The 18906-nt window shown below is 34.5% G+C and overlaps 1 protein-coding gene across 1 annotated transcript in view; it reads left to right on the top strand.

The window, feature by feature from the left end:
- The window catches only part of LOC111158253 (activating signal cointegrator 1 complex subunit 3), a 362572-nt gene that overhangs the window by 235003 nt on the left and 108663 nt on the right, over nucleotides 1–18906 (top strand). The window contains exons 31-34 of the mRNA XM_022520163.1: nucleotides 13164–13301; nucleotides 13379–13499; nucleotides 14665–14797; nucleotides 18094–18219. Of these exons, the coding sequence (XP_022375871.1) occupies nucleotides 13164–13301; nucleotides 13379–13499; nucleotides 14665–14797; nucleotides 18094–18219 (518 nt within the window). The remainder of the gene's footprint in view (nucleotides 1–13163; nucleotides 13302–13378; nucleotides 13500–14664; nucleotides 14798–18093; nucleotides 18220–18906) is intronic.

Consider the following 18906-nt stretch of genomic DNA (forward strand, 5'->3'; position numbering starts at 1 on the left):
CAGGCATCATTATTATTATAGATTTTCTTTATTTAAACTTATTTCCTCAGTATAAATTTAAAAATAGTGGGTCAAATAATATGGATTTTTTTTTAGTTTTCATATACACTGCTAATTATTTTCCAAAAGGGTTTACCAGTTCACCTTCTCCCATTGATACATGTATGTCAGCAGTATATGAGAGTTAAATAACAGTTTTACTACACCCTCATTTGTTGTAACTTACCAATATATTATAGGTAAGATATTCCTTATTATTTTAAAGTACATCTTAATTTGTGTGTGATTGAACTATTTTTCATATATTTGTTTACTATTGGTTATCTTTTTTCTTCTTTTTTTTGGTCTGTTTATTCCTTTAAACTTTTATATTTTGCAGTACAGCATTTTTCTTATAGATTTGTGACAGTCTTAACAAATAAAACACACATACACGCACACCCCTGAAATTTCATATGACATCACTTTTTTCCATATATGTTTATTACTACACACACACACACATTAATCTCTCATCTGATTTTATTAGTTAATTTTGCTAATTCCTTGGATTTTTTTCTTTTTTTTTGTCATAGTAGCTTTTTACAAATAGAGTTTTTGCATTTTGGGGTACATTGGTGGCACAGTCAGTTAAGTGTCTGACTCTTGGTTTCAGCTCAGGTTGTGATCTCAGGGTCTTGAGATTGAGTCCCACGCCAGGCTCTGCACTCAGCTCAGAGTATACTTGAGTGTCTCTTTCTCTCTCCCTCTGCTCTCCCTCCCAACACTTTCTCTCTCTCTCTCTCTCTCTCTCTCTCTCTCTCCCTCCCTCCAAAATAAATAAATAAATCTTTAAAAAAGAAGAAGAAGAATTTTTTGCATTTGGGGGTTTAGGGGAACCTGGATGGGTCAGTGGATTGAGTGTCTGACTCTTTGGCTCAGTTCATGATCTCAGCTGTCAGATCAAGCCCTGTGTCAGGCCCCCTGCTCAGTGCCGAATCTGCTTGAGATTCCCTCTCCCTTTGGCCCCCCTTCCCTGCTCATACTCTCTTTTTTTTTTAAAAGGAGAAGTGTTTGCATTTTATGTGATACAGTCAGTTAATAATCGCTCTTTGTGATTCTTTCTACTGCTTCTAAAGGTAGATATTCCTCTTTCCCTCCATAGATTTATAGTGATTTTCCTTTCTTGTACTTATCTTGCTTTTTAGAAATATTTTTCTCATTGGAATTTCAATAAAAAAGTAGATGAAATCAGTAATAAATTTGTTGCATTTTTTCCCTTTCTCTCCATATCTTTCCTTTCTCATCTTATGCAGCCTGAAGAAGAATAGTCAAAACAGTGTTTCTAACCCACCGGTGTCCAGGCTCAGTAGTTGGCATATTTTCCCCTTCTACTTCTCATGAGTCCTTTAGAATTAGTAGGCCTGTTGGATGATACTGTATATATTGCAGTTCTGTGTTAACTAATATTAGTTAACTAATAATTTGAAATGTTCTTGTATGGCCTGTAGGTAACTTTATTCACTGATAAGTAGCAGATCCCAATATTGACTTCCTATAAAAGGTGTCACATGACACCTTTAAGTAGAGTGACCACTATCATGTTATCTTAATGTTGTTTGTGTATACTAAATATTTATTTAAGATATTGATTTAAGATCAAAATAATTTGTCAAAAGTTTTCTTGTCCTTTTATTCAGTTATTCAGTTAGTATGTTCAAAAGAGTCACCCTGCTGTGTGTAACACTATCTTGAACTTAGGAAGCAAATGTTGAGAAATAGATGTATGGAATATTGACAGTTTATGTGCAGCATCTGTCTAGGCTTAATATATTTTCTCTTGCGTCTTATCCCTAAAAATGTTCCAAATGGACGATTTTCTTTGAAGTCAAGGTATAAAGTACATACCTATTGAATACATTTTGAGATGTATGTTCAAAATGTATGTGTGTGTGCGTGGCAGTGCATTTTGCATGTGTGACTCATACTAACCTCAAATGTGAACCTCATGTCCTCTTCCAGCTATAGTACACTTACTATTTTTTTTTTTACTTAAATGCATGAGACCTAAGAAACTGGTCAGCTCAGCCATTGTGTAGAGTTACTTCTCTGTTGTTGTTTTTTTTTCCTCAGCACAAAAATTTATCACCAAGGCTCATTATAAACCATAGAATTTACTTGCATGGCTTCTGCTGTTTTGTAGATTTTTCACTGCTAAAATAAGACAGCTAGAAATTATGTCCTTTCCAGACATTGTGTTTCACCAAGTGCATTGCAGTAGTAAGACAATCCAGGCTTTGTTTTAGTCTTTCCTCTAAAAGTTATCACCTTTAAAATCAAAATGTCAGAGGTTTTGCAACTGATTGCTATGCAAATTCAATCTGATTCTACCAAAAATCTATAAAGCAGGTGTTTCGGTTTTTGATTCCCCTAATTACCTTAAATTTTTTAACATTTTAGTCTTTATGAGAGTTACTTTCCATCATATTGTGGACTAGAAGTTTAGTGACAATTCCTGTTGCTGCTGCTTGCACACTTTCAGATTGGTGTTCTGTGGCAGGACCAGGTAGATTAAGTGGGTCAGCAAAGGCAAAAAAAAAGTTATCCATCCATCTCCGTAGTCCAGTAAATCTTCAAAGTACTAGGAAGCAGGACCACCCCTTCAAGTATATCATTGATGTGAAATTATACTGTAGCATGGGGAAACCCCCAAAGTAATACCCTTCCATATTCCTCATCAGGAAGTAATTTCAAAAGTTGGTAGGCAGGGACGCCTGGGTGGCTCAGTTGGTTAAGCAGCTGCCTTCGGCTCAGGTCATGATCCCGGCATCCTGGGATCGAGTCCCACATCGGGCTCCTTGCTCATCAGGGAGCCTGCTTCTCCCTCTGCCTCTGCCTGCCATTCTGTCTGCCTGTGCTTGCTCTCTCTCCCTCTCCCTCTCTCTCTGACAAATAAATAAATAAAATCTTTAAAAAAAAAAAAAAGTTGGTAGGCATATGCCACCATGTCAGTTGGAGTCTCGGTTTGATAACCACCACTGGTACCATTAACTTAAGACTTTTGTTGGGTTTTTACATTACTCTCTCAACCTTCAAATCCAAGTCAGAAACATTGGAATGCTTGAGCTTCACCCTCAAGCATACAGCAGGAATAGAGAATATCTTACCTCTGTGACTTCTGTGCAAGAGAAGATACTCAGTTGCTGGCTGTCTGTAGGTAGTCTTCCACAGTCCTTTAGCTGGTTATATCCAGTCATTCTGTTCTTTTGCAATCCCATTTCAATATTCTCTAGCCAGGGGGCTAAATTATAAAGTTACCCACAACCAACACATGCTATATGCAGAAGAGGAGGGTAGAGAGAAGAAAGAGAAATGAAATTAGTTAAAATATATAAAATGTGTTAGTTAAAATATGCATAGGGCATATATGAGATAGCAAAGGTAGAGGTCACAGTATTTTTTTCTGCAACACAGGACAAAACGTATTTGGCCAGGGAGTCAGACATTTCTGATTTATTTTCTCTACCACCCATCACCTGCACACTACTTCAGTCGGCCCCTAAGCTAATTAAGATTCTTTATCCATTGGAGTAACCAAAACCCACATTCTTGAGACATTAGAAATTGGATTTTTATATATCCTTACTAAATAAGGCTTTAAAAGTTTTTGATTAGTTTTTCAAGTGGATACAGTAGTGTGAGATTTTGCTAGGATCTATCCAAATTTGTCCGCCCCCTTATTGTGCGGCAATAACCCAATTTCTTTATCAGGATTGGTTACCTAAACTACACTATGACCACATTCTGCTCATTCACCCATAGAGTGAGAGATGTAGCTATTTCAGTTTCTAAGTAAATTGTTACATCCCTTGAATGTTAAGTCTCTAAACTAGCAGAGCTAGAATTATAAGGAAGGGAAACAAAAATTTTCTAAGTGGTTTATTAGCTATGACTACAAAAACATTTGCACATATTGACTACTTGATTCCTAGAACTGTATATTCTAGGAATGAGAGAAACAGTATCATTTAATGATGACTACTTCAGAGCATACACCTCATTTTATAAGGGAGTACCCCAGTCTTGCCAAATCAGTGTCTTTCAGCTGCCACGCTGAGTCATTCATCTCTAAAGCCAGCTCTTTCTGGGTAATGAGGGAGACAGTAAGACCAGTGAATACCATGGCATCCATTGTCTTAATCTTTTCTGCCTAAAGTGAATTCCTCACTCAGGATATCTCCTATCCTGTTTCCTGAGAAACATTATCATAGGAGATATTAGATGATGCATAAAGTGTTCAGTAATCCTACTGTTGAGGCTACTGAGAGCACTCAAAAAAACAGGAAAAAGAATCAAAATCCAAAGTGTCCATTCTAGACATCATCCCAAATAGATGTCCCCTCTGTGATAGCAAGGATCCAGTATAATCTCCTTACTACCAGAGAGCTCTCTCGTCCCCTGAGCAAGGTCCTTTATAATGGGCCTAGGGATGTTTGCACTGGTGGCATATTAGGCACAGAGCAGGGGCAGTAACTGGGTCTGCCTGAGGAAATGGTAGTCCATGTTTAGCCTGTGCGTAGTTTTCATCTCTTCCGCCACGACACCATTTAGTACATGAACCCGCTACACACAACCCTGGGATCTGGAGCGGGGAAAACTGCCTGATAGCCTTAGAAGTGATCATTTTGTTCACTTGACTTTTAATAGCATTGTCCACCCTGCTGTTAACTTGTTGGTAAACATCTTCATGGGATATACGTAGTCTGTTCTGGGACCATTCTAAACTTTCATCCCCATAAAGCTTGTGCCCTTCTTGCCACCTGCCCTCCAGTAGCACTCTTGTCAAGCTCCTGACCCTTGGACTAATCCAGTAACTACAGAGCAAAGTGTGGATCATCCATTCACATCATCTCTTCTTTGCAGTAAAGTGAGAGGGAAATACTTGACACTTAGCCGTTTGGAGAGTCATCCCCGAAAGGAGCTGTAACACCACATCAGACTACTTCATATGGAGCTTCTATCTTATACAAAGCCATTTCTAATTTTGTAATTTTTTTTTCAGTCAATTTGACATAAGAAATACCCTGTGGGGCCTCAGTGGAGTTGAATTAGGGATAGCATGGAAAGAAAAGGTATATGCATGGAGTGTTCATGAATTACCTTTCATGATATTCTTCCATCTGGTCCTTTTATTTCTCCTAATGATGGACTGCTGCCAGGTACACCCCCTGTATATCTGGAGAGATCATGTAGCAGTAGTTCATGATCAGTAGCTTCAGTTGCAAAATTACCTGGTATCACATCAAAAATGCCCATAAAGGGTAATCCTCTAACTTAAATCATTTGGCAGCTCTTGACAGAATTTGTAAAGTGTTCATTAACATATGTATTGAATATCTACAACTTTATCGAGCACTATGTTAGCCAACTGATCCCTATTCTCAAGGAGCTCAACTAGATAGAAATTTAAAAATATATATGATGCAGCAAATAATATTATAAAAATTGCTATAAAAATGAGAAATGAAATATGATAAGGGGATGTGGAGCTTCTTTAAATAGAATGGTCAGAGAAGACTTCTTTAAGGAGGTAACATTTAAGCTGAGAACCACATCATAAGAACAAGTTAACTATACCATGAGAGAAGATAATAGCACTTCAGGTCAAGGGAACAGGATGTTAAAGGAACTGAGATCAGCTCAGCTGGAATAGAATAAACTAGGAGGAAAATGGTAAAAGTTAAATTTCAGAGTAGGCAGTAGCCAGCTCATATAAGGCCTTAGACCCTTGGTTATAGAGCTCGGATCTGGATTATAAGCACTAGGGGAAGACAGTCATTTATTTATTTATTAAAGAAACATCTGTTGAGCTCCTTCTGTGTATTAGGTAAAGTTCCTAGGCTGAGAATTAACATTCTTGTGGAGATGATTAGATAAAAAGCCAATATGTCAAATCTTAATAATTTCTATGGAAAAATAAATAAGCAGGGTAAGGAGAAAAGGGGGTGTTGAGTAGTAAAATATTATACATTGACAGAAGTACAGAATGCCCCTGTGATGAGGGCAGCTTTGAATAGAGAACTGGAGGAAGCAAGGAAACAAACCAAGCATATAGCTAAGGGAGGGGTCTCTCCAGGGAATTAAAAGGTTTTAAGTTAGGCAAATGACACACTCAGTTTGCATTTTAAGGTCACTTTTGCTGCTTAGTGGAAAATGGATTGAAGTGGAGGTTAAGCATGGAATTAATGATGGTGGTGACCTACGGGCCACCTAAAGTGGTGACAGTGGAAATGGAAAGATGTGTTGGTCTGGATTCAGTAGGACTTTCTGGTAGATGAGAAATGAAGGTTGAGAAGATGAAAAGAGTCAAGAATGACTTTCCAATTATTAACTCTAAACATCTGAGTAAATAATGGTGTCATTTCTTAAAATGGGGAGAGCTGAAAGTATAGGATGGAAAGAAAGGAAAAGACAGATTTGAGCCAAGGGGGGAAGAAAAAGAAAAAAGTTATATTTTGGATGTTAATTTGTATTTCCAAGACCTTCAGGGCAGTTAGATATAGGAAGTCTGTATAATACACAGGAGATGTGAAATGAATATATGAACTTGGGAGTCAGCATACAAGCAGCCTTTACACCTAGGTAAGCACATGAGACCCTGAGACAGTGTGTGGAGAACCAGAGGAGCAGACCTTGAGGAACTCAAGGTAGACCTTGGGTGAAAAATGAAGAGCTGGCAAAGGACACTGAGAAGGTGATGTCAGTAAGGAAAGTCTTAAAACATGGTAGATGAGAGGGTTTTGTGAAGGAAGAAGGGTTTAACTACTTCAAATGTTAATGGGAGCTGAGTGAGATGAGCAGGGAAATAGCAATGGGATTTAGCACTCAGCCCTCCTGGATGAATGTGGCAAGCAGCAACTTGGACAACTCGAAATCACAAGTGCAGATTTGGTAGTTTCTACTAATAACAGTTTCCTTTTTTTCTTTCCTTTTTTTTTTTTTTTTTAAGATTTTATTTATTTATTTGACACAGAGAAAGTGAGAGAGCACAAGCAGGGGGAGCAGGAGAAGGAGAAGCAGGTTCCCTGCTGAGCAGGGAGCCTGATGCAGGGCTTGATCCCAGGACTCTAGGGTCATGTCCTGAGCCAAAGCCAGACGCTTAACTGACTGAGCCACCCAGGTGTCCCTAATAACAGTTTTCTATTGTTCTTTTGATTCATTTGCTTTTTATTCGACATACATATTGACCTCTTTCTTCCTTATAGGTAAGTAGTTAGTACCAAACTTTGAAGATGGACTTTGAGATTGTCGAAAATCAGAAATTAAGTTGAGTTTAATATAGGGTAGCCACATTTTCTACTCAAAAATCTGTTTTATTATCAAACCAAAATAGATTTAGCTTGCAATTCAAAAGTCCCACCCCAAGTGCTTTCTATTTTAATCAGGCCTCGGACCTCTTAGTGACTGACAAGTAGAGAAATTACTAGGCTAAGAATATCAAAAGTAAGTATCAAAAGCTAAGTTTTAAACGGATATTATCCACAGATTTGCTGAGCATTGGACATTTGAACTTAGTTGGTCCTCATGGAATAGTTGTGTAATTCACAGCAGCTATAAAACATGAAGCTGTTTTATTTTGCCGTAATTGATATTATGCATGTCTTAATGAAGAAAGAGGCAAAGGTCTTATGCTTAGTAATAATTGACATATTTATAGACTACTTCATAGTCCATTAAAGGCTTATGTTATGTCATTTTATCATGAATTTTGGGAGGATTGTTCTTGTTATCCCAGTTTTACAGATAAAAAATTGAAACTTGAAAGAAGTAAGTAATTAGCCCAATAGTGTGAAATAAATGGAGTTCAGAAACTCAAAAGCAGGATAGCTGACCCAGTTTTTTCACTCTGCCATACAGTAACTGAAATCTTTGACAACACACTGACTAGACAAGATGGAAAAGTCACAGTGCCAATATGTGTTTTGATAGGGATAGAAATATACAGTAAAGTCAGAAAAGTCAGGAGCTACAATATCAAACACAGGCAGCCAATAAGAGCTGTGCCATTCTCAGTCATGAGTGGTGATATTTTCATTTATAAACGAAGATACTTTTAGATATTCTTAATTTTTAGGCATAGGAGTAGAAATACTCAAATACTGAAGAATAATTAGGTCTGCTAATCATCTGCGTAGTTCCCCAGTTGTGGGAGTATAGTACACAATTCATTATTTCAAATCTTATCTGGTTTTTGCCCAGTCTAAAACAGTGAGACCCAGACTTAAACCAAATGAGTGATTTCATTATTTTAGTATATCACATCCCTGTGGTAATTAGAAGGTGGCATTGTGGTTGAGAATGTGGATTGGAGCCAGGCCTCTTTGGTTCAATACTGACTGAAGCTACATGACCTTTGTGGGGGGTGTTCAGCCTCTGAGCCTTACCCCTTCAACTATAAAAGAAAAATAATAATCCTATCCTTACAGGATTAAGTATTAAATGCATTAAGTTATAATGTACTTAGAACAAGCCTGGAACAGAGGCAAATGTTCAATAACTGTTTTGTTCCTTTGTTTTAAGATTTTATTTATTTATTTATTTGAGAGAGAGAAAAAGTGAGAGAGATCATGAGAGGGGGGAGCGTCAAAGGGAGAAACAGACTCCCCGCTGAGCGGGCCCCCCACCCAGTGTGAGACGCAATCCCAGAACTCTGGGATCATGACCTGATCCAAAGGCAGTTGCTTAACCAACTGAGCCACCCAGGCTCCCCTAAATGTTTAATAAGTGTTAACTGTCACTACTGTTATAGTACAGCAATATTGAATACCTTATAAATGGATAAGTTCTTTTTGCTGAAATCTCTGTGGTTAAATTTGCTATTATTTTTATAATATTTTTCTTATGTTCCTCCCTAAATTTAACTCATATTAATGTAGTATTTGTTCACTTAAAATTATGCTACCTTAACAAAATAATTTTATAAAATCCCTTTCGTCAGCTTTATCTGCATTTTAAAAGCTTTTCAAGACATGGAAATGCTCTCCAAACATGTGTTAGACTCTGAACTCTCCAAAAATGGAAAGAAGCATAAAATGTATATTCCAAAATAAATATGAAACACTGACTTGGATTTCCTACCAATAGCATAGTGAATTAAGTTAGAAATATTAATAAGGAAAAATCTTTAATATTTTGCCCTACAAACCAGTTTTGATATTGCCATCATTAAGAATTAGGAAGGAAACACTGAAAATAGTATTGTGTTTATTTAGCAGACATAGCAAAGATTTACATGTTATTGTTTAGATTTCATTTATATATTTAATTTACATGTAATCTTATATTTAATTAAAATATATTTATGTATTAATAGTGTGGTAAATCATTTTGAAGAGTCATTGTTGTGGGCTTCAAAGAAGACAGCAAGGAACATAAGATAAAGAGTACTGGCAAAGATTGGAAACTTACTTTCTTTAATTAATTAATATTATTTTTAAATCTCTTTTCCCTTAGTAGATCAGCAGGATGTTCTAAAATGTTTCTTTCATTTTTACTTCTTCCCCTTCAGTCTGTGGGGTTTATCATACAGAAGTGTTTTTAAGAAATTAACACTTGGTAATTATAAGGTTATGTTTAACTTTAACATCTGTACCAGATGTGACATATTTAATTATCTTTGTTTTTAAAAAGTTTCGTAACTTTCATTATTCTTCGGTATGCTGCATCTTATTGAGCATTTGAGACAATTGATAAGCATTATTCAGTGGCATATGGTCTGAGTCTGACGTGCTCTGCAAAAAGTACAGAGTTTTCTCATAATGAGGATTCTGTGAAAATGGGAAAACCAGCACAACAGATATGCTTTGAGAAAGTATGGGTTTTTAGCATCTTGAAACAATATATCACACTCAAAGGGACAGAATTGGGCTGTACAATCTGTTAGCTCATTCTTGTCCGATCTGGCCTCCTCCTTTCTTTTGGAGCCAGCATTGTCATCAAGTCACTGAATTATATTCTGACTGGAATGTATTTCGGGCACAGAGTAATGTATCTACTTAAATGGAATCCTATATTTCTACAAAAGCTTTTTGAGTGTAATAAATTTAAAATATAAAAAAATTCTATTAAGTTAAAGTAATTGGTTCAACAGTTTACATATGTGCCTCCTCTACCATCACCCTAAAAAAAAAAAAAAAAGCCACTATTTAGAGGAATATAGATCTGTTTTTGTTTTATTTATAATATTGAATAATTTTTTTTGGTTTAACCATCAGGTAGTCAGTCAGACATTTCCAAGACTGTTGGAAAGATAGCTATACATTACAACAAATGTTGGTTGAATAGAAATGAACTGTGGAATTAAAACTTCCTCTGTCAGTGTTTTAATTATCATAATTATTCTAATTAAAATTCTATAGCAGCCTTTCTTAACAAGAATTAAGCCTTAATGTCTTAAGACATCCATTGCATGTAGAAGTGAACTTTTCCCTTAACCATCTAGAATGGTACTATCTATCTTTGGAAAAATTAAAAAGAATGTAATTCAAATATTTTTTTTGTGAGGTTTAATTCTCTTATGGAACTAGGGTCGAAAGAGTCTACTCTGTAGTATTCAAGATCACTGGGTCTTTTAATCTGAAATATACTGGATGGTGTAAATGTTACATTAGAGCTGTACTATTTTATGTAAGGGATTAAATGTGATAATCTTTGTAAAGTGGTAAGCCCAATGCCTGACACATAATAAGTACTCAACAAATAATATGTATTACCATGTTTTAAGCTTTCGTTATCCTGTTTCTCAAAAATTTTGCTTATATTGTGATCAAGATGAAACATTTTAAGTATATAATTTAATCAAAGGTGTGTAGACTTTAATCAACAATTTATATTTTCATACTTAAACAGGCTGTCCTGGTAGTATCTTATGCTTAATGACTGAGTAACATTACTATAAATTTTGCTTTTCTGTGCTGTTCAAATAACTCAGAATTCATGTACAGTAACTATGAAGTTGTTTTTTGTAATTGTCCTCATGAGGATTTTTAGGTCTTTGCCAGTTCAGATAGGCAAATAGTTCTTTTTAATGCATTGATTTATGTGAAAGTGGGGGCAGGAGGGAAGAGAAACAGCCTTCCCTGATGTGAAAGGACAGGATATTAATGCCTCACCAAACCTCCTGCCATAGGATTCTTTAGCTTTCCTATATTAAATGGTATATTTTAGGGGGTATGATTGGCATTGCCATGGAACAGTATAAATTATACAAGTTGTAAAATTATACTGTTACTAAGTTATGAAATTGAAAAAAATAATCCCTGAAATTAATTGTCACAGCAAGAATATCAGTGAATTAATTTGATAGTGTAAATTGAAGATATTTATGCAGTGAACTATTGAACAAAACAAATGGATAATGGGCTGTCACTTGAGAATAGCTAACATGATTTATGAGACAAGACAAGCACCTTTCTTATAGCATACATTATAGCATACAGCTTGCTTATCGTTTGCCGATTTTAAAGGTAAAGTGGATTTATGTTACTACATTTCCATATCCTTCCTTAACAGTTTATAAAATGATTATTCAAGAATATCAGGTGACCATGCTGTGATTGTGAAACAGAATGAACTGTTTATATATTGCATTCAGTTCAGGGAAAGTTGATAAATAACATGTGTATACGATTAAAATATTACTTTGTTTCTATGAATGTTTTTTATACACTGAGAACTATTACAAAGCCTAATTTCACCTTCCTATTTTTTGAATTATCCGTGGAAAAACAACTTATTCCCACATTTAAAAAAATTGGAAAATTTTTCTGCCCATTGAAAATGAGTTAGAATGAAAGCAGTTGGAGTGCTTCATATATGACTATATCGTCTTGTGCATTTTTGCTAAACTACAGCAGCCAGTTAAACTTTTGTGAGATTTTTGTGAGGTGCTCACTGGTTTCTTCACAACCAGGAGAGTGAATGTATTGCAAGTATATTTGTGTATATTAAGGGAAAAAAAAGAAATGAGATCCGAAGACAGGGTCGGTTGTTTATACTATCTCAGTCTTCAGGCATATAAAAATTATACATGTACCCATTTCCAAGTTTATCCTCCACTGTTTTTCACTGTTGGAATATGGTAGGGAAGTTATAGATATAACTAAAATATGTCATTCTTTTAACTGTTCATACATTCTCAAATCACTGCTTTAAGGACCAGTAGAGGTCTGTCATTAAACAGAAAGAGATTGGGCGTTCTGTTTAGTTCTTTACAAGGAGTAAGTTTTATAAGAAAATAAGATTTGTTTCTGTTGCCATAAAACCTGCATTGCATTAAGTCTTTTCCAAGTAGAATGGAAAGTGATGGAATACTCAGAGATGATATAAGATAATAAGTTTCAGAAACTCTTTAGATATATGAAAACTTGGCGAGCTAAACTGAGGCTGGAAATGAAATAATTTTACTACATATACAGCTTAATAATAGCTCTAATCAATAAAGAGCCATTACAAACCAGTAAGGGGGGAAAAAGCTATCATATCCACTTAAAAGACGGAAAGATAATTTACCAAAAAAGCCTAGTAAATATGAAAAGTATTTTACTGCACTGCTGATCAAAGAAATGAGAAGTGAACAAAAATATACCCATTTGATTTTTTAAATGAAGAAGTTGAGGCTGAGAGAGGTTGTATGATTTGCCCTGGGTCATTAAGTTCAGTTGAGAAAGCTTAAATTTGAATGATTCCTGACTATTTGGTGAAATTATGACTGATTTTTTTTTGCATTAATTTTTTTGTCCTTATTTTCTGAATTTTTATCACTGAGCCAAAAAGATGAAAGGTTTTTCTATTACAGGAATTGAACAAGACCCTGAAACACTTTAGGCAACATTATATCCTTTTTAATAATTGTTACTCATTTAAGGAGTCATTGCATTAATCCACAGATTTTTTTTTCCTTGATGCATGAGAATAAAATGGGTACTGTTAAACTTTAATTCATTTAGGATATATATTCTCACTAAACTAGATATTTTTTGAATTAATTTAATTATAACTGTAGGTGAGGCCTCTATTTTTTACATAATATAAGAATCAAAAAACAAAATTAGTCAAATATAAACTTAGTATGAAAATTTTAAAGCTAATGAACCTACGTCCTGTCATTGTGCTTTTATTTGCAGATGGAGAATATCATTGGGACACTGAGAGATTCCAACCTGAAGTTAACACTTGCTTTCGGAATAGGAATGCATCATGCTGGACTACATGAGAGGGACCGAAAAACAGTAGAGGAGCTGTTTGTAAACTGTAAAGTTCAGGTATTTCATTTTTCATAAACAGATATTTAAATGTAACTCAAAAGTTATGGTTTACTTAAATATATTTTGTTTTCTAGGTTCTGATTGCTACAAGTACATTAGCCTGGGGTGTAAACTTTCCAGCTCATTTAGTAATCATTAAGGGAACAGAATATTATGATGGAAAAACAAGACGTTATGTGGATTTTCCCATTACAGGTAATTTTTTTTGACTTACAGATATATTAAGCTTCTCTTTTAGTCTTAATAATCTGAATTTGCATGAATTGAATTGTAGAGAGTTGATCACATTTGAACATACAATGAGCAAATTGTAAATTTTTGTTTCCACTGCAAGTACTGTTCAAAGTATTGAGCCATTTTATTTACTTTAACATACCTAATTTGTTAATAAATATCAAAGGCCTATCCATTGGTTTCAAATTCACAAATAGATAAAAAGTACTGACTAGTAGCTATTAGTGACTTAATAAATCATAGTTAAACATTATACTGTTTAATTTTAAATCTGTTTCACTAGAAATACTTCCATGGCACTTCTAGAACCAAAGGGCTTATTGCTTCAATGTGTCCATGAACATTCTATTAACATATTTTAAAACGTGATAAAAGCATTGTCAGTTCTGAAGAGGGAAATTGTATTTCCACACAAGGATTACATGTAAAAAATGTATTTCTAAATAATTTTTTACCTCAGAGATTCCTGCAGTATAAAAGAAAGAACATTTATTTTATAAGTGGGAGGAGGATGAGACCAAAATGGACTCATGGGGTCCATTCCTGGGAAAAATAACCAGATTAATCTGCTGAAGAGATTTGCCCATATATTATGTCTTACTTTTTCTTGTTCAATTAATTAAAATAGTGACTAACTCTTTTTTTAAGATTTTATTTATTTGAAAGAGAGAAAGAGAGAGAAGCATACACAAGCAAGGGGAGGGGCAGGGAGAAAGGAGAGAATCTCAAGCAGACTCCATGCTGAGTGTGGAGCCCAGCGTGGGCCTCAGTCCCACCACGCTGAGATCATGACCTGAACCAAAACCAAGAGTCAGATGCTTAACCAGCTGAGCCACCCAGGGGTCCCAAATCTTAAACAGCATTTAACTAAAGGAGAGTTAACATTCTTACTTTTACAAACAGTAAGTAAGATAGACCATTTTGGGGGCTTCAATTTCCTGTCATAATGAATTGATTATTTAATTATTAGGGAACTCAACAGTAGGCATCACAGACAATAAGCATACTCTTAAAATATTCTGTATCCTTTGTTATTTTGTTGTGTTGTCAAAACATGCTGTCATCACTAAATATACCTTGTGCTATCTGTCATCTTGTTGAAAACCTCTTGTTCTCTTTTTTATAGATGTACTCCAGATGATGGGGCGTGCTGGGAGGCCTCAGTTTGATGACCAAGGCAAAGCTGTAATTCTGGTTCATGACATAAAGAAAGACTTTTACAAAAAATTTCTTTATGAACCTTTCCCAGTAGAGTCAAGGTAAATTTTGCTATAAATTAATTTAAATGGATTCATTTCATAACAAGTTAATATTTATCTCATGGTATTTTATTAGATAAAAATCAGTAAAAGTTCTAGTTCAAAAGAATTATTTGAAATGAAACTGAATTAACACTGTAAGACAGAATTCAATTATAATTTCATTTTTAAAAAACCTTTTAAAAGAAGCAACGTAGTATGGTGTTGAATCACATGAATTCTGAAGCCAGATTACCCAGGTTCATATCTGAACTCCATTACTTACTTCCTTGATCTTCAGCAAGTTATTTGATTCCTCAGTGCCTTAGTGCACCTATCTGGAAAATGGAGATAACAGCGACACTAGCTATCTCATAGGTTACTTGTAATGATCAAACGTATAGTGCTTATAACAGTGTCTATCACATAGTAAGCACTTAATAAATTTTAGTTTAATGTGTGTTTTTGTACCATAGTTAATAAAGAAATCTCCAAAATAAAGGGACTTGTAATGAATAATTTAGGCTACTGCCTTATATCAGAATTATCACATACTTCTTCGTGGCCCAGTAAACTACCCCTTTGACAGAGGCCTCCCTCATTTTCTCAGTGGAAAATAGCCTTTCTTCCTCAGATTTATATATTTTTTATTTATAACATTAATCACTTGCTATCTTTTGTTGTCTTTTTTGATATACTGTATTCTGACTACAAAAGGTAACACATATTTGTAATTCACAATGTAAATAATTACTGACGTTTTTATTCTAAGTGCTAGTGTTCAATTTTTTTAATTTAGAAAATATAAAAATATGGATTCACTTAACACTGTGCTGAGGGAAAATTTATGATCCTATATATAATATGTATTAATAAGATGTCTATATATGTTATAAAAGAAAGCATGAATAATGATCTAAATATTCATCTCAAAAATTTGGAAAAAAATTAGCAAATTGAACTCAAGAAAAGAGAAGAAAGATAAGAGCAAGAATCAAAGATTTGAAACCAAATACACATTAGAAAAACATCAAAAAGTCAAAGTTTGGTTCTTTGAAAAGAAGAATGAAATCAATCAACCTTTAAGTCTGATCAAAAATATAGAAAGAAAGAATGAACAAAATAATATTAGAAATGAAAATCTCACAGGCATTAAAAAGATATTATGAAAAACATGTGAATAATTTTAAAATTTAAATCAAATGGTAAAATTTATTTTAAAAAATTATCAAACTGACATAAAAGAAATAGAAAATCTAAATGTTCTCTTATTTACGAAAACCATTGAATCTAAAATTTAAAATTTTGCCATAAAGAAATTTTCTCACTCAGATGCTTTACTAGTGAATTTTTCATAACATTAAGGATGAAATAACATCTCAGTCTTTTTTTTTTTTTATTTTTTTTTTAATTTTTTTTTTTTTTTTATAAACATATAATGTATTTTTATCCCCAGGGGTACAGGTCTGTGAATCACCAGGTTTACACACTTCACAGCACTCACCATAGCACATACCCTCCACATCAATCAGTCTTAAATGAACTTTTCCTAATAGTAGAAAAAATAAGACCATTTACCAACTTATTTTATAAGCCGTGTTACCAAAACCTCATGAGAAATTTACCAAAAAGAAACATTATCAAACCTGTAACTTTCATGAATATAAATATAGAAATCCTAAACAAAACACTAGTAAATCAAATTATGTATAATTTTTTCATAAATGTGAAGTTGATTTATTATTTGAAAATAAATTACTATAATTTACTACAGGGGTGCCTGGGTGGCTCAGTGGGTTAAGCCTCTGCCTTCGGCTCAGGTCATGGTCTGAGGGTCCTGGAATTGAGTCCCCTATTGGGCTCTCTGCTCAGCAGGGAGCCTGCTTCCCCCCTTCTCTCTCTCTCTGCCTGCCTCTCTGCCTACTTGTGATCTCTCTCTGTCAAATAAATAAAATCTTTTAAAAAAAAATTTACTACATTAGCAGGAAAAAATGAGGAAATCATATTATTTATCAAAATATTTATTATTATATAATACATATATATTATATTATTATTATAAAAAATATTTTTTAAAATTCCACACCAATTTATAATAAAAACTCTTAGCAAACAGGAGTATAAGGAAATGTCCTTAATCTGACAAAGAGTAAATCTGCAAACATCATAATTAATAATGAAATATTGAAACTTTTCCCTTTGAGATAGAGAATGATAGAGGAATATTGTTCTCCCCCCACTTCCACCAAGCATTGTACTAGAAGCCCAAGCCACTGCAATAGGTAAGGAACAGAGATAAGTCAGAATATTCTTTTGAACAAGGGTAGTGACTAGACAGCACAAAAGGAGGGCTTCCGAGGAACTGGTGATACTTGATCTTAGTGTTGGTTACACAGGTGTGTTCACATTGTGAAAATTACTTGAGTTATACATGTATGATTTATGTAATTTTCTGTATGTGTATTTCAGGAGTTAACTAAAAATGTTAATTTTGTACCTTAATACAACTATTATTAATACTTACCTATCAAGGAGTATTCCTTAGTTTACACATTAACTTCTCTATTAATGGGCCTTTTGAGTTTCCTATTTTTTTCTTTATGTATAATGTTGCAGTGAAGTAACTTGCTTCCCTACCCTCGTCTATAAATGTTTCTCTGGCAAGTGATAGTGAAATTGCTGTCCTCCCAATTGAGTGTACAGATTTATATTCTGCTACTGGTGAACTGAGAGTAATATAGAAACTTTTTGTGTTGTTTTTTTTTTTAATCATATAATTTAATACCATTTTCTCATATTCTTAAAACATCCTTTGCAAAAACGATTTTTAATACTCACATAATGTCCCACATATCATAATTTATTTAGCCTTTTCTTTTGTTTGGATACTGCTACCCCTTTTTCACATTTTACATAGGAAACTAAAATGAACATTACGTTATGCTAGTCTTTCAACACATCTGATCATCTTTGAATACTCTACAACACCCAGCACAGTTATGTTTCATATGATTAGGAACTTAACACTCACTGGATAAATGAAAGCAGTATATATCTTTGTTCTCTTATAAGTGTCATCCCTTTCCTGTCAGCTCTCCTTTCATCAGCCTCAGTATTATTCCATACTTATTCCAATACCCCATAAGTATACTCTTCCCTACTCTCTAAGTTACATCTTCTATTGCCCACTCTTTCCTTTCTCCTTTGGCTCATATCTTCTGAGAGTTTCTAGCCCCATTCCATCAGCCTGCTACGTGAGATAAAGTGTGTTTCATTTAATGTTCATATGTGTTTCCCATGTCTTATTCACTGTGTAGCTTATTGGGAGTGCTCTCTGACCATTTAAATGCAGAGATTGCTGGTGGTACAATTACATCTAAGCAAGATGCAATGGATTATATCACCTGGACCTACTTTTTCCGACGTCTTATCATGAACCCCAGGTAAGTGCAGGGCAACTACATATCATTCTGTTTCATACTGAAAGAAATTATGTCTGAAATTTTTTACATAACAAAAATCAGAACCTTAGGCATTCTAGGTTTGTGAATTTTTCCAGAGAATCACATGATATCTCTGATTCACAATATATTATGATATATTTGAAAATGAATAATGGTTGTATTTATTGCTTAGCTTATTTTAGTTAACTTAGGATGTCCTTGAGGAGTTTGCTCTGTAGTCAGGGAGACAGGACGCCTGAATTCATGAAGAAATGTGCTAAACCAGACAGTAGTTACTGCCTTAGGTGCAGTCAGAGAAGAGTGAGGCTTGTGCCGTTGCAGAGGGAAGACTTTGTGAGGCTTCTGTAGTGGTTAACAAGAACCCGGCAGGAGGAAGTAAAATGAGGGGAGTTGAGGTGGATCTTCTTCACTGAGCACCTACTTGTCAAATGGTATGTAGATAGTGAGGGAAAAATTAGTGTACATTATCCCCTGTCTTCAATGGCTGATCTTTTAATGTGGGAAAAAGATAAATGATTACCGTGTAAATCGTAATAGAATAATACAGCTCTAATAAAACTGTATTAAGCCTGTAAGAGTAAAATCTTCACAGAGGGGATCATCAACCAATTTTGAATCTGGAACAGGAGTAGAAGAGGTAAGAGGCACAAAAGTACTGTGTGGACA

Source organism: Enhydra lutris, unplaced genomic scaffold (genome assembly GCF_002288905.1).
Source record: "Enhydra lutris kenyoni isolate GAN:26980312 unplaced genomic scaffold, ASM228890v2 scaffoldscaffold58, whole genome shotgun sequence".
Classification (NCBI taxonomy): domain Eukaryota; kingdom Metazoa; phylum Chordata; class Mammalia; order Carnivora; family Mustelidae; genus Enhydra; species Enhydra lutris.